Genomic DNA, 23714 nt, shown 5'->3' on the forward strand with positions numbered 1-23714 from the left:
GTTAGCCTTGTGCATTCTGGGCAGCTCCCCACTCCCAAAGCCTCAATCAGACCCTTGCTCGGATAAAAAAAAATTAAAGAAACAATTTTCAAATGAATTTTAACTGCATGAACAAATCCCCAAAACCCACATTCACTTCATTAACCCCTTCTCCGCTGAACCAATTTTGGCACTTTCTGGGCTGGTCGCCTTCCAGATTCAATAGCAGTAATTTGTGTATGTGTGTGTGTGTGTGTGTGTGTGTCTGTGGCTGTGTGTGTATGTGGTATCCACACAAATCACCTTGTTTATCATGTTTTTTTCAAGAAGACTTTGACTTATCAGAAAATACCATTATTTGCTTAAACCTCTGGTAATTGCAAACAAATCTACCTAAAATGGACAAAAAGGTGTTTTTTTTATTGAAAAAAGTGAACTAGAAGCAAATGTGTATTTTTTATTTCTAAACACCACCAAGCAATTTTTTGTGGTCCTTGTTTTTATCAATAATGATTTTATTAAAGTTTTTCCATTTGGTTACATGGTACACAAACAAAACAGAAAAACATACATTGTAAATTACAAGGGAGAAAACGGGGGGGGGGGGGGGAGGGGAAGAGGGGGTGGGGGGCAATACACATCAATATGAAGCGAAAGCATGAAACAGGACCACTCTCAGCATTTTACAGGATATACAAGTTGTTTAAGAAACAGCATAGATAGTAGCCCTTTGGTTTTACTGAGGGGAGTTACACGGGGTTCCCCCAGAGACGGGCAGGACTGAGGATTTGGCTACATATCGATTCCATTCAAACCATACAATGTGGGGACAGGAGGCAGAGGAAGAGTAAGGGACACCCAGCGTTTCCATGTCACAGCTTAACTGAACCTTAGAGATTATTGCCTATGGAAGGCAGCGTGGCTGATTTCTAGGCTTGGGCAATCACCGCCCGGGTGGCTATAAAAATGTGGCCTATGACATATCGATCCCCGAATAACACTTGTGGGGGAAAGAAATGCAAGAGAGCAACTTCTGGTGTATTAGGGATCGGGGTTCGAATAACTTTAGAAATTAAGGCGTACACCTCAGTCCGTGGTCCTTGTTTGAACAATCTACTTTTCCCCAAAAAATCAAAAGGCAGGATTGTGCACGGTTTTTCATAATAAAATCTGCACTTCAAAATGATAATACAATTGAAATGTTTTCTTCTAGTTTGCACAGTTTTGAGTGAAACACATAAAATGTGTGGAAACAATTGAGGTAGCCCAACCATAGACAACCTACTGCACCCCTGTGTTTATTGAAGCCAGGTTGGGGAAGATATGGGAATTATAATCCCCGCTCTGGACTTTTTAATGCTTTCTGTAGTGTATGGTATTATTATCTGTTGACCACCAGACAATAACTACTAAGGGACACTCAAATAAACCAGGAAGCAGACACATGTCCACTTTTCAGGAATAATATCTCTTGTCCCATGTGTGAAGGGGATGAATACTCCACAGCTCCTACAAGGGAAAAAGGTAAGTTGGGGGAGGGGTGGGGTAGTATATTAAGTGTGTGTGTGTCCCCACTGCGTCCTGGTATTGTGTGTGTGTGTGTCCCCACTGCGTCCGTCTATTATGTGTGTGTGCCCCCACTGCGTCCGTCTATTATGTGTGTGTGTGTGTGTGTCCCCACTGCGTCCGTGTATTATGTGTGTGTGTCCCCACTGCGTCCTGGTATTGTGTGTGTGTGTCCCCACTGCGTCCGTCTATTATGTGTGTGTGCCCCCACTGCGTCCGTCTATTATGTGTGTGTGTGTGTGTCCTCACTGCGTCCGTGTATTATGTGTGTGTCCCCCCACTGCGTCCGTGTATTATGTGTGTGTGTCCCCACTGCGTCCGTGTATTATGTGTGTGTGTCCCCACTGCGTCCGTGTATTATGTGTGTGTGTCCCCACTGCGTCCGTGTATTATGTGTGTGTGTCCCCACTGCGTCCGTGTATTATGTGTGTGTGTGTCCCCACTGCGTGCGTGTATTATGCGTGTGTGAGGGGCCACTGCGTGCGTGTATTATGCGTGTGTGAGGGGCCACTGTGTGTGTGAAGGGGGGGAGGGGGGGGCCCAAACCGATATCTTGCCTAGGGCCCCATGAGGTGTAAATCCGGCTCTGGATTGACCCATCCAACTGATACTACTTAAATCATTACTGCGACTGCTATAGTATATGAAGTTGTGGCCATCTCTTCTCATTACTTAATTGATATTTCCATTTGGTCTGCTCCAGAAAGAACATTTACATTTGATTTTTAAAGGAGAAAACAACACATGCAATTACGTTTTGTATTGGAAATGTGACTTTTGCATTCAATAATAACTGTCCAAACACTATTCTCCCCTATATATGACACTTCATTACATTATTATATTGTGTACAAATAGTGTAATGCAGCTTTCATAATTGCAACCAACACTGTCAAGCGACATATTTTTCTATAGTATCTCTTCTCTATTGTGGGACATAGGTATACACACTTGTTACTGGTGACGTATACCTGGTGCAGGTGCTAGTGACGTACAACTGGGTGCATCTTGAGATGCGTCGGACTGAACATATCTACATAAATACGCCTTTTCATGCCTGCCTCTTTTCCTGTGTACATTCAGGGTGCAAATAAGGCCAACTCTACATAAACCCCGCTATGGTTAATAGCTGGTATTTGTGAATAATAATACATGTGATAAATAAACATGATGACACTTATACACTGTGGAAAAATAGTTTTTTTGCCGATTCAATGGCGAAGAGATCATTCATATAACAATATTGACTAGTTGATGGTAATCTTTATATAATGAAACGTTTGAATAGTTGGTCTTGATGATGAGATATTCCATTACATGGTCATGTCAATGTGGGTTGAGAATGATGATTTTAGGCAATAATGTATTACCACTGTAATGTTTACAAGGCTCATGAAAAGGTAATGATTGAATTTTGCATATATCTGTCTACATTAGGTAGAGCTCAATTTGCAAATTCAACAGTGAAGCATAGAACACTTTCTTTTATCCAAGGTTTTTGAATAGAATCATAGAGTTCTAATATTTTCATTTGGAACACAACAGGACAACATATTGGCCATGTTAACTGAGGTTTTCTCTGAGGTTATTGTATCTTCTCTGAAGCCGTATGTTTTCATAAGAGTGTGCCTTTAACTTTTTGCATCATTAAGTTCACCAGACATTCAAGATGTGTTAGGGATTGCATTGTCAGCTTATGGTTCAGTCCATGCAAATTGTAACTGTTCACTTGGTGGCAAGATGAAGTTCCTAAAGCTTGCTAGCTTTAGGAACTTCATCTTGCCACCAAATGAACAATTACAATAAGGAGGGACTAAGGGGGGACACTAAGGAGGGAATTCAATTGGCCACGTTACTATAAAAAGTGACGCGGCCTGCGCACTATTACCGACCGTTATTAGGGCAGATTCAAAGTCAGGTTAAATTTACCGTAATTAGGTAATAGGTTTAACAGTGCGCTACTTCGGGAGGAATTGAATTCCCCCCTAAAGGTCTAAAAATGTGTATCCAGTTTTGTCCCAGTGATTTGTGATTGTGTATAGATTAGTGCTAAATGTTTCAGGTTTCCTCTAGAATGTAAGCTCTCACGGGGTAGGGTCCTTTCCTCCTTATGTCTCATGTCTTCCTCCCTTGTGCAACCATGTCTTACATTGAATCCTTTGCTACCTCATGATATTATTGCTTCCTCATGACCATCCATGTATGTGTTATTATGCTTAATATTATTCAAGTCACTGTTATTATATCTATTTGTCATATTTATTACACTCATGTTTATCATATCTGTAACAGGACTGTCCGTCACTTTGGAATCTGTGGTGCCTTCTAAATAAACAATGACGATGCTGACAATACACAGCAGGAGAGTCCTGGTTATCTGGTTCATGGAAAGTTTCTGTGAGTTAGAGGGAATGAATACCCATGGCTGATCTCATTATTTAATGCCATCAGCCAACAGAGACTAAAGAGTGGGCATCTCCTGGCCAAAGAGGGCATCGTATGGTTGCATGTGAAGTGATGTCCACATCCAATCATGTGCTATCCCCTTCACTTTTTCCTAGCTGATGGCATAAATGACGGGAAGAGCTGGAAGTGATCCAACCACTTTATTGAAGTATGAGACAGTCATGGTTAGGTTACCATGTTTGCACATATATTGCTTTTATTATAGATTTATAAAGTGTCAGATATTCTGCAGTGCTTTACAGATATATTATTACTATTGCAAAACATAACATTTACAAGACATCATAAGACAATAGGAATGAGAATCCTGCTTACAAGTTCTTAAAGTCTAAAATAAAGGAAAAAAATTAGAGCTGTTTAGTTATTTCACTTACCTAGAAACTCATCCGTTAGAGAAGTGGTTCTTAATCTATTTTAGCACAATGAAAATGGCTACAGAGCTTACTGAGGAACCTCTATCTGTCCATATCCACCTCCACAGCTGGGCTAGAAGTTTCTTGTACCTTAGCTAAAAAGTATATATTTTGAATAGTAGATAAAACATCAGCATTAATTTGTCTTTTATGTCTGTTGTGAGGTGTTGTCATCTGCTTTTGTGAAAAGGTGTTGAAATTGAAGCTTAATGAAGTGGGGCATAGACCTTTCCGTGCGGCATTTGGAAATGAGCGGTACTAAGAGGAAGATTTATCAAACCCTCTAAAAAGGAAAAGTGGAGATGTTGCCCATAGCAACCAATCAAATTCTTGCTATGATTTTCTAGAATGTATAACTAAAATCTGATTGGTTGCTATGGGAAACACCTTCACTTTTCCTTTTGAGAAGTTTTGATAAATCTATCCCTAAGAATCTGTGTGGAGTGAAGCAGCAGTGGATGGTCCGGTGTGGATTGGCAGTGGCAGAATGGTTAGTGTTGGATTTCCCACACAAATTTTGAGTGATATTTACAAAATTAGGACCGCCTATACATTTTTCCCATCATTGTGCATTTCATCTTGCAGATCCCCGGACACCCCTTGGCGGAACCTTGTAGTTCTGAGGAACCCAGTTCACTGAGTTACAGCACTTTGCACATGTATGGGTACATGATGCCACTTCTCATGCCTCGCCCAAACCGTTCTCAGTCTGTGCTTAATGTAAAACATGAACCATTACTTGGTTTAGCCTTATGGATTCGTCTATTGATATTCATTAATTAATTTAGTTGTGCCTATGTTGGAGATCCTGAAAAGTGAACTAAGATGTCTGTTGGATCTATATTCAGATCCAGAAATAGAATACCTGAAAGGATTTGTGTTTATACACTTAGTGAAACCTGATTTCAGGTTGTGCAGATGGCTCTCGGACCACATTTCTGCAGCCTCTCTCCCCATGCTCTATTTTGTGCTCACATTAATCTGTTTCTCATTGATTTTCCGATCGCTGAAACTCCGAGCTCCAGCCGGATTCTTTAAGAGAGAAATAGCATCTCCTTGCCGGCTCCCGCTTTAATCAGAGAAATGGCTTTTTTTTTATCAGAATGGCCTGGCTAGGAGGAAGTCTTGGTATTCAAGAGAAAAGGGAGCCGCAGCGAGTAAGGCTAACTTAACACATTTCTTTCCAGTTGGTTAGTGTTGCTTCTGAAACTGGGTTTTAGTTTCTTCCTTTCTTTTTTTTAAATGAAATTGCTTACATTTTGAATAAAATGTTCTTGAATTTAACAGTAGATACAAGCACCTGAGGTTATTTAGAAATATATATTGAGATGTGTTTTGCCTTTACTGATTACAATATGGAATACTTTAGAATAAATGATGTTCTGCTGGTTGGTTACAGAGAAAAGGGCCAGCTACTGAAATTATAGTAAGATGCTCATAAAGGTGGGACAAACATTGCACAATGAACAAATAATAATAAATGCCTATAAACATGAAAAGCAGAGAATTTGATTAGTACATGTTTCCAGTCATATACTGGTCGCCCTGCCGTAACAAGTTTTCTCTAATAGGTTGGTACCTAAAAGTGCCCACACATATAAAGTTCCTATAACTTTTACTTGAAAGATCTGTAAAGAAACAAATTTGAATTCAACAATTTGTACATACAAAATGCAATTTAGCACTGATAAACTGAATGTAGTGGGCATGGGCCAGTAACAATTGCCAGGAGCCTAGTGATGCTTATCCATCCCCCGTAGGCCATTGTTCTCCTCTTATTACACAGTGAGGAGCAAAGTGTGGGCTGACATAGTGGAAGGAGAAGCATCGCTGCCTCCTCCCTCCTCCACACCAATGGGCCCCATACCTGTCGCACCCATTGCAACTGGCTATAGTTCCGCATGTGAGATTGCTTAATAATGATCGTTCAATCTGGGCATACAGCGATACATCAATTACTGGGACATCAAGATTTCCAAGTTGAACAATCATATTGCAGAATTATCTTTTCAGTTAAAATCTTTTAACATCAATTTTTTGTGTGCCACGCACATTATGATAATTATAAGATTGCATGAAGCATGATAGTACCATTGTGTGTGTAGGCACCTTGACCATGAGAATGACCATAGTGCCTTGGTAACTTTAAATTATGAACCCATAGCAATGCCAATCAGAAATTTGCTGTAAGATAATTAAAGTTAATGCTAATATCTGACTGGTTAATATTGGTTACATCACATGTCTTCTACCTGCACTACCTTCTTAATTAAGCTCCAGGGACTATGAGATAAAGGCTTTATAAAGCTCATTTCATGAAGTATGAGCTACAGGAAGTCTGTGCATGGCTCGTATACCTGTCCATCGACACTCCTCTAGCTGAAATCCCAGCGGTTTCAGCCCTTTCTTTGCCCTCACTGTTCAATTGTGGACTTTGATAATTGCATAATTTCTCAACTCATGTCTGACCTTTTGCCTCCAATCCAATCCAGCAGGATACCTGCATTGTGACCTTTATACAAAGAATGTCAGCAGCCCCTCATACCTCCTCAAGCTACAGAGCTGTCACCAGTATCCCTCCCTCACTACCAGTAGCATTTAAACCTTTTACATACAGAGGGACCTGCAGAATGTAAAGCAATTTGACAACCATGTTACAGCTCAAGCACAATTGTGTAACATACACCTATCTCCCTATGGTGGCAGGTACTAAACATGTCACAAATTTACCATGTTCACTCACAAAGTGAAGGTCAAGTATCCAGGTCCCTTAAGTCGGTACAATAATGATTTGGAACATTCAAGCTAAATAAGCTACAAGTCCCTACTGTGTGTCACACATTTATGGATTGCTCTTCTTGCTGCTCTTCACTGTCACCCACAACTTGTAGTCACAGACACATTTGTCCATGGATGACACCGTAGCATTGTCACCCTGTGTACATAGGCACAATGAGCCACAGGTCTTCCTGCCTCAGCATCACAGTGTCTAGCGCATGCTGTGGCAGTGACAGCCTCTTTACATCACTGTTGGAGAATACAATGTAAAACTCGAATAAGAGCTTCAAACGGTGGAGAAAACCCAGCCAGAGTAAAAGAGACAAGTGATTAGCGCAGTGGAAGAAGGGAAATTGCTGGAGATCCTATCAGCGAGGCTGTGCGGTGTGCTGCGCTGCCATTAGCCTTCAAGGTGCTTTTGAGATTCCAGAGAGATGTATGGGCCACTTAACCTGCATCAAACCCAAGACAAAGAGTACTCAGCTCCTCCGTTGGAGGATGTGTCAAGAGCAGCTCGCAGCTGACAAATGCCTCTCTGGGCCACTAAGTACTGCATCTATGTGATCTGTATCTCCTCATTCAGCCGGATACTGAGTCAGAGCTGTAACCCTTTACCTGCCACTGTTCAGTGCAGCACATGTAGTGAAAGGCTGTTGCCATTTCAACATATGAAATTATGATGGATACTGTAGATGGATAAAATGGAAGGCAATCAGTGCTTCCACTACTTAGCTTTACATTGCCAAAAAGGCCTGTAACACTTTACAGTACGTTGTGCAGCTGTTCTCACCATAGTGTTCGTTACAGAACCCAGATTATGTACCATAACAAAGTTATGGGAGTGATTTATCATTAATTCACATAACCTGCCTGTAATTCTGTGCTGTGTGTGCAGGTTCTTTCAGAAACATCTTGTGGCTGTTGATTCTATTATAGTTTGTGTTGCTGGTCTAGCATTGTAACTCTCACCATTTTATTAAGGAGCAATACTCATGGCGGTGGCACAAATGGCTGCCCTCTCACATGTTTACAATAATGAGATCATGGTAAGAAATCCAGGTTCTAACCCATAATGTGATAGCACCTGTTTTGTAGATTGCAGGATTATCATCCGTATGAAGCCTGGTAGGAATATCTGCTGTGTGACCGGTATGGGCAAGCAACAAACACCAAGCAAAATACAGTCACACAGGTGCTATTTATTTTGACCCCACCCTTCTTTCAGTGACTGCCCTTGTCTGAGAAAAGAAGAGCATCATCGGGGAGGAGACAACCACCTTCCTGTCTCTTGCCAGCCCTCACCTGCTGTGCATAGTCTGCTCTGTCTGTATTGTGAACAACCTGTAAAATAACTGTACAGAAAAAGCTGTGTTGCACAGACAGTTTTTCTTTCCACTGAGAGTCTGATCTGTGCATCCACTACCCATTTATTTAAAGTCTTCTCCTGAACCAGACTAATCTCAGTAACACAAACGCCTTGCCCAGTCTCCGCCCATGTCACAAAATGGTTTAATTATAAAGGCAGACAGACCCCAGTGTCCCCCGGCTGCAAAGACGCACAAATAAGCGTGCAATCAAAATCAGCAATTACCTCTGGAATTTAGTGTAAACAGACCTATAATCAGACAACAAACAGAGCTGTTTAGCATTCCTCCCGCACTGCGCCATGTACGGGGCAATTTCCCTTTATTTATCTTCAGCTGCTCTGCAAAAAACGAGCAAGGGCATCCATGCAATTAGCATAATTACTGCACATAGGCCGGATCCTGAGTGGATTCTCTCCTGAGCTCCCTCATCCCCTGCTCTGAGCTGCCCTTACCCCCCTTTCTTCTAACCTCCTCACCCTCTACATCATCAGCACTCCGGAGCATCTCTTGGAGAACTGAAGTTAGCCATAAGTGCAATTGAGAAATCCAGCATAATTGATGATTGGATGAAGCAGAACGGACACCGTAAAGGACTAGGGTCCTGAGAAATGTTCTTTATTGAATGATGGCTGGATATAGACACACTAAAACTTGTAAAATAGAAGGAATCCAGCACAGCACAGTGTGAAATCCAGAGGTGCAGGTAAAATGGTCATGAGCAGAAACAAGGTAAATAGTCAAATAAGTGGTAATGAGCAGTAACAAGGTAACAAATAAAAAATAAAATCCGGATTTGGGTAATACCTGGTTTCTACAGGTTGCTAAGAATCTTTAAATTAGTATATAAATGTAAATGGGACTATACAACTCTGGAAGACATAAGGTTAAGTAGTGAAGAGTTCAGTTCCTGTAACGGAGAGCTCCTTCCACCAGACGTGTTGTGTTGAACCTCTCAGTGATGTTCAGTACAGAAGCACTTTCATGGTGGTTATGAATTACCATGAAGGCCATATTGTGATGTTAATAGATACAAAATGATGTCTTATGGAAGAAAAGTGTCATAGAATCATATCAGGTTGTTCTTTTCTCATTTGGAACCATGGGCAGTATATCCTAGTGGGGTGTAGTACCAAAAAATACAGCATTCTGGCTGTACAGCAGCACAGCTGTGGCGGAATGGCATGGTATTCTGATTATAGGCACTAATGTTTTTTTCCTAGGGTAAAATCATTCTTGTAATAAACTGTTTTGTTTTTTTACAATGATGATTTTTATCAGCAGTGAAAAAATTGCCAAACAGCTTTCTGCCCCCCGCTCTGCCCTTACTTCCAGTCCGCAGTTAGATTAAGGCTGCCTCTCCCCCTGTCTCCTGCTTACCTACACATTACTGGTCAGTACAGCCACCCAAGGTGACTGTTATCACTTAATTAAATCCTTGCACGCTGAGATGAAAAAACAACAGTGCTCATTCATTCATAACCTGAGGAGAGAGGCCTGTCCTCCCTCCCTCTCTCTGCCCTATTCCTCCATTCCCTCCCTCCATCTCTGCCTATCCCTTGCCAATTCACTCTCTACCTCTTATTTCACTCTGGCAGGGAACCCTGTGCAAGGTTTCAGTTCTAAGGAGATCATGTGACATCTCTTATCTCTGTCTTTACACGTCCTGATCATCTTTTTTTTTTGCATCTGTCTTATAATTTTTGGTTGCCACTGTCATTCCTAACTCCTGTTGAAATGATTTTATATTTTTTCTGCTTTGTAATAATATCTGTTAATATTTCTTTCATTCTCTGTTCTCTTGACATCCCAGGTTCCTTGATCTCTCATATTCTGTTTTTTTGCATTCTTTAGGCTTGTTCTTGTCAGATATTTGTTCATTCACTTTCTAAATGACATATGCACAGAAAAATTTCTCACCCTGCGATTTTCAGTTTAAGCCCTTTGTCTAATGGCAATGTATAGCAACATCTGATTAGCCAAAGTATTGGGTTGTAACGTATCAATGTATTTATACTCGCAGACTGTGTCACCTGTTTCACCTGAAATGTTAGGAACATTTTAAGAGGCATTTTGAGATAAGCGGCAGAAGCTGTGACACAAGGCAGTAGCCACTAGATGGCACTTAAAACAGCCCTCTCACATTTCCATTAGCTGTCCCCACTTGTCTCAGTTTGTCCTATTCCATATTCCTCGCTATATGACTTCCAATTACCTGCTAGCAGAGTACTTCTCAACACAGACTTTAGCACATGCACAAAATAGTAGTGAGCTGACATTACCCATCATTTGCTTGGTTTCCCAAGTTTTATATGAAATTTTGTGGTGAGAGCCAAGACAGACAGGAGACAACTGTCTGTGGAGCAAGACAGTTGTGTCCACCGCCAGCTGGAAATTGTTTTCTGACGGTAGTCCTTTCCTTTTCTTCTCGCTAAAACAAGACATAGTGCCCTTGCCCTGTAAAGTGCGAGGGGGGACCCTCCTGAAGTAATACCCCATTCATACTGCACCAAAATCCCGGGTTTTTGCCGGGGCGAGCTCAAACGACCCGGGTCTTGTTGCAGTATGAATGGTACAAGTCAAAAATCCCGGGTCTAAAAACCCGGGTCTTCAACCCGGGATTTATCGAGGGGTAATTCCCGGGTCGGACCCGGCTTGCCTGCACTATGAATGGTGCAACCCGGGTTTTTCAACCCGGTTTGCACAGAAAACAAGCTGATTGGCTGTCTGCCTGTCTCTGGAGGATTTGGAATTAGGCATTTCTCATTCATTTTATGCTTGCCAAAAAGAGGCCATTAATTTTCCATCTAGAAGTCTAGTCTTTTGGGGTAATCATTGAAATATGCAATGCCTAGCTTTAACAGCTCCTACAACCTTCCCTTAAATATATGTTTCCCAGTCTCTTTATGCCTTTCAGAAAGCCCTCCTAGACTAGTACGACTAAATATATAAGCCAATTGGAGGTATCCTTTATTCATTATTGTATTATTGTATTATTATATTGTGTATCACCATTTTTCAGCCAATGAAAACTGCTCTGGTGATGACTCCCACAAATTGCCAGGGCACAGACTTGTGCAGTATGAATGGGGTCAACCCGGGAAATTCCCGGGTCCGAGGTGCAGTATGAATGGTGTTTCTGAGCTGGGACGCTCCGAGCCCCGGCAAAAACCCGGCTTGAAAAACCCGGGATATTGCTGGGGCGGCAGTATGAAAGCGGTATAAGAGGGATTGAGGAATTTTGCCCCACATGTGAGACCTTTCTGGAGAAGCTGTATGAATATTAGTACTAAGGCAAAAATCATCTGACGACATAATAACTTTGAAAGTGTTTGTATTCTGCAATGTCTCACGCTAATTCCTAGATGCTACTTAACTGTCTTGGTTAGTACTCCTACAAGCATAAATGGAAATATGTATCAATGAAAAATGGTTTGTTTCATTAGCATATACTTGTTAATATTTGTGCACCTTAATTATGTTGGCAAATGTATTAGCAGGAGAAGCTTTTATTCTTTCAGCAAAAATATGTTGAACAAGGAAAAACACAAATTTCCCTTTACCATGAAAAAGAGCAAAAAACATTTTTCAGACAGCTATGGCGGCATGGCATCATATGCTGTGTTGCAGCTATGCTCATTTTAGTATTAACAGTACATTAAGGACAACTTCTATCTAATAGAGATTTTTTCCAATAATGCCACTCCCTTGACCAATGTCAGTAGAACAACAAACGTCCAAGGCTTTCAAAGTGGTAAGTTCAGGAGTTGCTCATCCCCTCTTTAATGGTCAATGGTAGACAGCTGGAAGAAGTTTGGAATTGAACTAGTAGCTGTCCAATCAACTCCATCACCGCCTTCACAATGCCAGGAGGTTACGTTCCAAGTTCCCCAGGCTGTCAAAAGTGACTGTTACAGGTGCTGGCTGGGATGAGTAACTCTTGAACCTCTCTGGTTTTATACATGGGACTGAGAGAAGGAAGAGTTATTTTGAAAATAACCCTAATAGGGCCATTGTCATTCTCCTTTAAGTGACATGATACTGCACATAATACATCTATATCATCTTACCACGTTTTAGATGTATAATACGTTTCTTTGCAAAAATTATCCTAACTTCTCTAAAGGTGTTTACAGAGACTGCTTCAACAATTGAGCCTGCCTGCAGGGCCATTGTTTCGTTTCTGCCACATATTTCACTCCTCTCAAGACCTACCTGTCAGTCTTACTGCTGTATGGTAGTCCTCTCACAATACAATGTATTGTGGGTGTGGGCTAATGGCAGAGATGAGCCAGACACTGTTGGAGGTGTGGTATGATGTCATTAGGGGTTTTGCCAGGCCTGGAGGATTTAAAATATTTAAGCACTAACATGACGCACATTTGCCTGTTTTTATAGCAGTTTTATAGAGCATTTGTTATTTTGTTACAGTGTCCTTAAGTGATATTCCTGCACATATAGGATCAATTATAGGGAAACCGATAAAACATTCTTCTCTTCTATCTTTAGACATTTAATGCCATATCTAATGAGCATATGTAAATACTAGAATGTTAATTGCCATTTCATTCCAATTTCTGTCTTTCAGTGCCTTACATCTTTATTAATCTATACATGCCTTGAACTGAGTCTATCTTGGTCCTGTCATGGAATAGAATTTGCCAATGCCTCCTAGACCTGTGACAGCTGTTTCCCTCCTCTCGCTCTACTATCATTTCTCTTTATGGAATTGTGACCTGATCCTAAATTGTAGAGTGAACACACCCCTCTCGCATTTAAAAAGAGATTGGCAGCACATCTGAAACTGATAGATCGTGAAATATTCATGCCTCTAGTGCCTCTGTAACAGTCAGTCCTCTCCTGCCTGAGACGACTGAAGAGTTTTAAACTTCAGCACTTTGCCACCTCATGTTATGATAGCGCCCTATTGGATGACTGCCGCAGCATCCACTCAGTGCTGTCAACACTAATGAGCTCTGAGGCGCTGGACATTATACATTCTCCTGCTCATTTTGCATGAGAATTGACAATTACAGAAATGCTAATGGAGTGTGTATGTGGCAAAGCAGGTTTCTGAGTCCTTTTTGTGTCTTTAGAAGTGGGAGCACATTGCATTTTATCCAGGATAGATTAAGAAGGAGTCTAATCTCCAGGCCGGTCTGCACCAGATCTTTCCAGAAATAAAGTTTATATTTTTGTACATTTATGTCTCTTTGTTTTAATTGTAATGTTATTTTAGTTGTGTCTGGTTGTCTTGTTATTTGCATTTGTCCTGTGTATAACCAGTGTATGACAGTAGTTTCTAGTAAAGCAGTTTTATCCATACAATTCCAAATGAACAAAGCTGAGTACTATACTTGATGGTACCTTTTATTTGGTCTAACAGTTCATTTTTCAAGACAAGCTTTCAAGAGTTCCTCTCTGTTTATGAGGTCTAAGCAAGACTGAAAATGACACATTTTTCTGACACAGTCATGTCTCTTCCTTCACATCTTTATATCTATCTGCTAATATTGTATTACTTGGTGGTTTGTCACTTGCCCTTTACAGCCGTTTGTCATCTAGACTTTTAAAACAAGTAAGATAGCATTATTCAGTACCGCTTAAGATAGGAACACACGCCACAAATTGCAGAGGTCTGGTTGATTGGCCCAATCTCCAAAGGAATGGAAGTTACTTAGTTTGGCCACACATGTCATATCCAAATTGGTGTTAGTTGTATGGGACGAATGAATGTATCTCAAGAGGGCACATGCTAGCAACTGGCTGATGCACACACAGACCAGTACATGCAGTCATTGTCAGACTGCATATTTCACCATGACATAGCCATTGAAGTATGATCAAGTTGCATTACACTGACTGTGTAGGACAACAATTGTGGGCTTCAGACACATCTCAAATGTCTGCCAATTGCACGTATATGAGTACCTTTATGCTGGCCAAGCATGGCTCTGTCCTGCCACTCAGACTAAGGCTAGGTACACACTACAGAAAATTTCTCCTGATGCCATATTAGTAACGATCTTACCAACGACTGAAAAAAAATAGTCCAGATCAGCGTGCAGATTCATGTGTACACACTACCCATGTTTTAAATGATTTACCCTCAGGTCTATGCTCGTCATCTGTCATAACCATCAGCTGAAAAGATCATGACTCTGTAAACTCCACGGAGAGCCTGATCGTGAGTGCATACACACTGCATGATTGGAAGGACATCATTCCATTGTTGAGCAACATTTTAGTCCAGTTTAAAAATCAAATGAAACGATACAATGTGCTTTGGAGCGATCCTCGTTCATCATTGCAGTGTACACACTAATGCAATATTGGGCCAAACAGTCGTTTATCGTGTGATTGCACCATAATCGGCTAAAAAGCCTGTGGTGTGTACCAAGCATAAGCAGCATGATCACTTTCCAATTTGAATGTAATGCAGCCCTTAGGAGCTCAGGCCAAGGATCACTTCTAGATTACATGGGGGTCTGTTAGAGAACCAGAAGATGACTGCCCAATCATATTACGCAGCGCTATACAGAAAATATGTAATCATTCACATCAGTCCCTGCCCCATGGAGGCTTACAATCTAAATTCCCTAACATTCACATACACACATTAGGGTACACTTTTATCAGGAGCCAATTAATCAGAGCCCCCATAGGGAACCCACTCAAAGATAGGGAGAACAAACAAACTCAGATAGTGCCCTGGTCAGAATCAGACCCATGACTCCAGCGCTCACTGTTAATTTAATTTCCATGAGATACTCTATTGCAGATAATTATACGTTTGGCCTACAAGCACGGCGATATCAGGCAACCGGCCAAACTCAACAGCAATACTGCTGTGTGTGTGACCAGTTCTAGCCTTGATAATCAGAACATAATTTGAAAGCTTGACCTGTTAATGCAAATAAAAAATAACCAACATTATGATCCATTGTTAAACAATAAAAAAGGAGGAAATATAGATTCAGCAAAACTTTTTTAAAGTGCCTCTGTATCCGAAACTGTTCAGCAAAATGTTACAATGTGAGGCTGTTCTAGTCCTGTTCTCTATGCAATGAGCTATGTTTTCTTCCTAATGATTGTGTGGATAACTGTCTAATATCTATTTTTTTATGAGAATTAAATGTTGTCTCTTTATGTGTGACTGTCTCTGCTTTTTATTGTCACTCTACAATGTTGCTGTTTTACCATTTCTGTGAAACTGTGCTTTCCCCTTGTGTATCACAGCCCAATTGTTTCTCTTACCCCTCTCTCTCTCTCTCTCTCTCTGATTTCTAAAACGTTGCAGTTGGCTATCTCCTGTCTGTTCTCCTCCCTGCCTCTCCGTTTGTGACTGTCTCTTGTTCTTTTCCCTGCAGTCTCTGGACGGATTTGTATTTGCACTAAACCAAGAAGGAAAATTTTTGTACATTTCGGAGACTGTGTCCATCTACCTTGGCTTGTCTCAGGTGAGTGTCCCTCATCAGTCACCCAGTCACCTAACACTCAGGATCAACATAAGAACCTACCCATCACACAAAAACTAATATGATTTGTTTATGTATATATATGTGTGTGTATATATATATATATATATATATATATATATATATATATATATATATAAATATATATATATATATATATATATATACATACCATTGTATACACATATGCAAGTGTGTTACAATTAGTAAATCTTATATACAACATTAAATATAAAACTTAAGTTTTAAGTCTTAATAGCTGATCAGGACAGTCCATCATGTAGCTTATTAACGGTATACCAAAAAAGTAAAATGTGTCTTATAGTTGATTATTAAAAAAATATATTTTTTAAAAGAATTTGGGATCAATTTATATTTGGGTAATATATATTTATAGCCACAGTATAACAGAATAGCATTCAGTATCTGTCACATTTTGTGGGTTGAATGAATATTAATGAGAGTGCAGTTCATCAGTTCATTTGGAACTAAGGCAGAGATATCACTAGTTCCTAATAACTAGCTAGGCTGAGTATAGGTTCAGCTCACAAAATGGCTGCCTCCACTGTAGGACTTGTCCACTCTAATAATACTGGGGACTGACTAGAGAACATGCAGTACTTCCTTGTTCTCACTATATTCTGTGTGCAGACTCCCATTAATGGAATTGTGCTTTTTATCAAGTAATCAGGTACACAGTCAAACTTCCGCACAACAGATATAGTTTTAGAATAGCAGGTTTGCAATATAAACTTTATTTTCTTCTTTAAGGGACCACTAAACACAGAAATTAAAATTTTTAGATATGATCCATGACGGTAAAATACATTGTTTAATGTTAAACTCACAGTCCACTGCAGTTCTGTTGAAAAGTAAAATATAACGTGTCCAATCAACTATAGACATCTGCATTGCCCCCCACATCATTGGGACTGTGTCCTGATGAGATCCGATACAGTAAAAAAGCTCAAACTGTGACATCACTGGCCCTGCCCCCTGTATAGGAATCAGCCAATCAATCCACACTGCATTTTAGCAAAGCAAGTTTGCCAAGTTCCCAGTCATTGTATGCTTGTAACTCCCTCCGAAACTACCAGTGAAATAGAGCATGGTAGACATTTAGTCAAGTATCCAATATATATATATATATATTTATATATATATATATATATATATATATATATATATATATTTACTTCTCATCAGGTTTATTGACCACAAAATTGGTGACGATCACACCCACCCGTTTGTTCTGCCATTTGTATATCATTGTTGTGTCTGTGTTATTACTGCATAGTAGTGAGCAATTAAGGGGTGGTGTCACGAGGTCTACCAAGTATTATATGTACTGCTTTCCTTTTCTCAGTGGGTTCTTGCTCTTTGCCTGCTGTGACCTGGCTGAGGGCAGCAAAGTGTTAGCTGGTTGTCCCTGGTGTCCTATTATCGGCTGTTTCTGGCAAAGCTGTGCGCTGTGGGATCTGACATTGTCACCGCTGTCTGCTCACCTATCCCATTAAATAAGGCCCGGTAGAGAAATAGCTGCAATGCATTTTAAAATACCTAAGATAAGGAAACGGGCCCCAACTAGGCCCCACATGCTTTCCTTTCATAAGTCTTTCAAGCAGTCGGCCTTTGATCAGTAACTGCAAGAACCAATGCAGATTTCTGTCAAATATTTGGAAACTATTTCAGCCTCTTCTGCCTGCTTGAATTGTCATTGTGCATAATTGCCGTTTGGTGTTTTTCCATTAACTCTATTGCCTTGACATACTACAGATAGCTCTGGGGTATTGCTATGAACAGAATTAAGAACATTCTTCAATTACATTGTGTGTAGAATAGTCTGGTACGTTCTGGAAGATGTTTGTATGCATAGCAATATGAAGTTCTAGTTGTGAGGTTTTGTGTAATTAAAAATGCAACAATGTGGTGGTGAGACGGAGACGGAGAGCAGTTTATAATCCAGCAATGTAATGGTGAGCAGTTCATAATCCAGCAATGTAATGGTGAGAAGTTTATAATCCAGCAATGTGATGGTGAGAAGTTTATTAACCAGCAATGTGATGGTGAGCAGTTCATAATCCAGCAATGTGATGGTGAGAAGTTTATAATCCAGCAATGTGATGGTGAGAAGTTTATTAACCAGCAATGTGATGGTGAGCAGTTTATAATTCAGCAATGTGATGGTGAGAAGTTTATTAACCAGCAATGTGATGGTGAGAAGTATATAATCCAGCAATGTAATGGTGAGCAGTTCATAATCCAGCAATGTGATGGTGAGAAGTTTATAATCCAGCAATGTGATGGTGAGAAGTGTATAATCCAGCAATGTAATGGTGAGAAGTGTATAATCCAGCAATGTGATGGTGAGAAGTGTATAATCCAGCAATGTGATGGTAAGCAGTTTATAATTCAGCAAGGTGATGGTGAACAGTTTATAATCCAGCAAAGTGATGGTGAACAGTTTATAATCCAGCAAGGTGATGGTGAGAAGTTTATTAACCAGCAAGGTGATGGTGAGCAGTTTATTAACCAGCAATATGATGGTGAGAAGTTTATAATCCAGCAAGGTGATGGTGAGAAGTTTATAATCCAGCAATGTGATGGTGAGAAGTTTATTAACCAGCAATGTGATGGTGAGAAGTTTATAATCCAGTAATGTGATGGTGAGAAGTTTATAATCCAGTAATGTGATGGTGAGAAGTTTATTAACCAGCAATGTGATGGTGAGAAGTATATTAACCAGCAATGTGATGGTGAGAAGTTTATAATCCAGCAATGTGATGGTGAGAAGTTTATTAACCAGCAATGTGATGGTGAGAAGTTTATAATCCAGTAATGTGATGGTGAGAAGTTTATAATCCAGCAATGTGATGGTGAGAAGTATATAATCCAGCAAGGTGATTGTGAGCAGTTTATAATGCAGCAATGTAATGGTGAGAAGTTTATAAATCAGCAATGTAATGGTGAGAAGTATATAATCCAGCAATGTGATGGTGAGCAGTTTATAATGCAGCAAGTTGATGGTGAGAAGTATATAATCCAGCAATGTAATGGTGAGAAGTTTATAATCCAGCAATGTGATGGTGAGAAGTATATAATCCAGCAAGGTGATTGTGAGCAGTTTATAATCCAGCAATGTGATGGTGAGCAGTTAATAAAAGAGGAATGTGTTGTTGACCAATTAATAATCCACCAGTGTGACAGTGAGCAATTTAAAATACTGCAATGTGGTGGTGAAATATTAGCTCATATTATTATCTGATACTACTTAGTTAAGCAGTTTGATGGTAAACTGTTAGTTGAGAAATGTAATGGTGTGTTGGTAGTGAAAAAGCTATGTATTGTAATGGGGAACTGATAGCAAGCAACATAATCTGGTTGGAAGTACATAGGTAAGTAATGTGTTGAAAGCAATTTCTTATGTAATGAGGAACATATACATTAATGAAATAATAAAAAGGTGAGAACACAGAATGCTAAATGATGATAATCAGTAGCAGCCAACAGCATACATGTGTAGGCACATGTATGATGATAATCAGTAGCAGCCAACAACGTACATGTGTAGGCACATGTATGATGATAATCAGTAGCAGCCAACAGCGTACATGTGTAGGCACATGTATGATGATAATCAGTAGCAGCCAACAGCGTACATGTGTAGGCACATGTATGATGATAATCAGTAGCAGCCAACAGCGTACATGTGTAGGCAATTAGGCAAGTCAGAGAGATCCTGAACATGTGAGAACATTTTTAATGTGATTTAGGTAAGAAGTTGTGCAGTAGCGAGCAGGGAACAAGCCAAGTATTATGATTTACAGATAATGGAACTATGGTCATATAATAGTAGTAACTGGGGTTGAGGAAGAGGAGTCCAATGATAAAGTAAAGTGCTTGACATTGCTAAAATAAAGGAACATTACGTGTCTTAGTATGGCATTAGGTCACAATAACCAGCAGAACATGCAGCCGTCTCACCTCCTACCTTTCTGAATACTCCCTCCTTGATCCTCTCCAGTCTGGTTTCCGCCCCCTTCACTCCACTGAAACTGCCCTGGCTAAAGTCACCAATGACCTCCTCTCTGCAAAAGCCAGGGGCCACTTCTCCCTTCTCATCCTCCTTGACCTCTCTGCAGCCTTTGACACCGTTGACCACCCCCTCCTCCTTCACACCCTCCAGTCTTTCGGCCTCTCCGGCCCAGTCCTGTCCTGGTTCACCTCTTACCTTACTCACCGTTCCTTCTCTGTCACCACCTCTGGGTCTCTCTCCCCCCCATCCACCCTTCCAGTCGGGGTCCCTCAGGGCTCTGTTCTGGGACCCTTACTCTTCTCTCTATACACCTCCTCCCTGGGTGAACTCATCAGCTCCTTCGGCTTCAGCTACCACCTTTACGCTGACGACACTCAACTATACCTCTCCTCTCCTAATCTCTCTCCCTCCCTCCTCTCTAGGGTGTCCGCCTGCCTCTCTGCCATCTCCTCCTGGATGTCCTCTCGATTCCTCAAACTTAACCTTGCCAAAACTGAGCTCATAGTTTTTCCTCCCTCTCATACCCCATCCCCTTCTGACCTCTCCATCACTGTCGACAACACCTCTATCTCCCCTGTCCCCCAACTTCGCTGCCTTGGTGTCATCCTCGACTCCTCTCTCTCCTTTGGCCCCCACATCCTCTCTCTTGCTAAATCCTGCCGCTTCCAGCTGCGCAACATCGCTCGCATCCGGCCCTTCCTCTCCCAAGATGCCACCAAATGCCTTATCCACTCTCTGATCATCTCCCGCCTGGACTACTGCAACCTCCTCCTCACTGGCCTCCCCCACTCTCATCTCGATCCCCTTCGATCCGTCCTTAACGCTGCAGCTAGGCTTATTTTCCTCTCTCGCCGCTCCTCTTTTGTCTCCCCCCTCTACCTAGCCCTTCACTGGCTCCCATTCCCCTTCAGAATCCTCTTTAAGCTCCTCACACTCACCTACAAGGCCCTCGCCAACTCCACTGCGCCCTACATCTCCACCCTCCTCTCTATTCATGCTCCATCCCGCCCTCTCCGTTCTGCCTCTGACCGTCGCCTCTCTTCCCCCCTTATAACCTCCTCCCACGCGCGTATCCAAGACTTCGCCCGCGCTGCCCCCCTCCACTGGAACAAGCTCCCTCCCTCCATCAGAACTTCCCCTAATCTATCCAGCTTCAAACGGGCCCTAAAAACCCACCTTTTTCTTAAAGCCTTTCTGTCTCCCACTTAACTTCCTACCTTATCTTCTGCCTCTGTCCCCCTACTCTCCCTCTCTCCCCTGCGTCTCTCTGTCTGTCCACCCCTCCCCTTAGATTGTACGCTCCTCTGAGCAGGGCCATCTCTCCTGTTTCCACCACTTCTAACTCTGCTCTCCAGCTACTTAGCCCTCCTCCTCAAAGGTCCTCCACCCCACATCCACTTTCGCTCCCTCCTCCCCCCTGGGGGTCTCCCTGTCTTCCACGCCCCCCTTCTTGGGCCCCGTCATTTTCGGATCCTCCCTCCCCCTTCCCCGCCCTCTCTAGCTGTGCATTGAGCGTACTGAGTTGCTGTGTTTACTGTACTGTGCTGTCTCCCATTGTATTGTGATTTTGTTTGTCTCTGTACGGCGCTGCGGATGCCTTGTAGCGCCTTATAAATAAATATTAATAATAATAATAAAAACTGGCACAGTGTACCCTGGTGTACAGTGTACAAATATCTGAAACTCTTTTGGAGGATTTTGCCATGTGGAGTTCCATCAGTTTATGTTACTAGTGGTAGGAAAACCTGTATATCTTTGTTCCGTAGGATAGTACCACAACTACAACATGTAGTACCATAGGTCATATTTCTTTGGATGGAATAGGTAAAGACTGAAAGCCCCTTTGCGGCAACTTTGTTGCATAGCAAAATTTAATGAACATAAAACCGTAATGGATTGAATGAGAATTTCTCTAAATCACTAAAAAATGTCTGCAATATATGATTAATGTATCAATTTTGCCATGATGCTCAACAGAGACTGAATTGAACAATGTTTCATCAGCAGAATACAGTTTGTACATATTATAGCTCTGTAGCAACTGCAGCATTGTATAGCATGAATTAAGGCCAATAAGGAAGGCCAGCAGAGTAGTGAAATTACATTAGTGTGATGGTCAGTAATAAAGCAGTCCATTAGTGACTGGCAAATGGGGTAATATGGTTGTCCAGCTAAGTGATGCAGTGCAGGCTAGAAAGACATCAAGCTGCGTGAAAGAGGACAGAGTATAAAGTTAATCAATAAGTTATAGTGTGCAGGATAAAGAGGTTGTTGGTGCAGAGTATAGAATTTGAGCACTATTTATTGGCAGATAATTGTGGTGTTGGTGTCTGGGTAGAATGACTCTCTGCACGGTTTGTAAATAATACAACAACAGTTGTCTTGCAGAGTGTAACGTTAGCCACAGTGTTGATGTGCTTGGTATACAGCACTCACAGATGAGGTTGTGTAGAAATAGACATTATTGTATGATAGTGTGCAGCATTCAGAAATATGGAGACAGCTTGTAATGTCTGAATGCAACAATGACAGTTAAGTAGCTTCTGTATACAGGTTTGGTGGTATAATGTAGTATATTGAAGGAATACAGGGTGTTTAAATGTCAGAAAGTACAGCATGAATACAGTGGGTAAGGAGCATGCCTGTTATAGTTAGTGAAGAGAGGCCATAGGTTGCAAATGGTCAATAATACTGTTGGCATAAACTTATAAGAGCAGACAAGCAGGATGATGGTGAGCAAGATATTAAAGCAGTCCCGTAGTCTGTGTTCTACCATCACGCCCAGCTGCAGATCGAGTCTGCCTGTCAGTGCATTGGCATTTGCCTGTAATTGAGACGTGTGTGTTTTCCTTGTTGAACAGATGGCAGAGCGTGTGTGCTCAGGGAGCTTGCTAAACTATTGCTGCCTTCCCTGGGCCAGCACAGAACCAGCTCCTGGGTTCCCGCCACAGGCACAGACTCCTGTGCCAAGAGAGCATATGCCCAAAGAAAGCCTGGTATTTTCAGGGAATTGTCACATCTGGAAGATCTAGGGTACCGACATAGTCATTTTCTGAGCTGCCAGCAGACTCTTCTTTATAGTTCAATGTATTGCAGGACATTATACTATATGACCATAATTCACCTACTGTATAAACTCTCAGCAACCAGGCTTTCTTTGCCACATAGCTCTTTGTATTTATCCGTTTGTATATGTGTGTGCAAGTTACCATAAATTGGACTACACAAAGGAATATGACTTTAAGAGGAATTTTAGTTACAAGGAAATAAAAATTGTTTGAAGTTAAATAGTAGAACGAATCAAATCAATAAAAAGTGGGAATTAAACCACTGATCATTTCCCTCCTTCTCATTACCCATTCACATAAAGAATGCAGGGTGTCTAGTATATACAGATAAAGGTTTGTTCACTTTAGGAAACTCTTCTTCACCAGTAAGTTCAACTCAGTTAGCAGGTGGGGGATCTCTCCTCTTGGGGCCCTTTGGATACAATATAATTGCAGTTTATCCCCACTGTCTATCTAGTCCAGGAGGACTGAAAATTAAATATGCGGAGGACTGCTTCCATCATGAAGTGAATGCAGGTGCTGAAGGCATTCCATTGGTACCTTCACTCATACACCATGTTTGGCTC

At 41.2% G+C, this 23714-nt stretch overlaps 1 protein-coding gene across 6 annotated transcripts in view; it reads left to right on the forward strand.

The window, feature by feature from the left end:
- The window catches only part of NPAS3 (neuronal PAS domain protein 3), a 344422-nt gene that overhangs the window by 245039 nt on the left and 75669 nt on the right, over nt 1-23714 (forward strand). For all 6 annotated transcript variants that reach the window (XM_075192988.1, XM_075192989.1, XM_075192990.1 and 3 more), the window contains one exon: nt 15937-16026. In XM_075192988.1, the coding sequence (XP_075049089.1) occupies nt 15937-16026 (90 nt within the window). The remainder of the gene's footprint in view (nt 1-15936; nt 16027-23714) is intronic.

This window comes from Mixophyes fleayi, chromosome 12 (genome assembly GCF_038048845.1).
Source record: "Mixophyes fleayi isolate aMixFle1 chromosome 12, aMixFle1.hap1, whole genome shotgun sequence".
NCBI classification, from domain to species: domain Eukaryota; kingdom Metazoa; phylum Chordata; class Amphibia; order Anura; family Limnodynastidae; genus Mixophyes; species Mixophyes fleayi.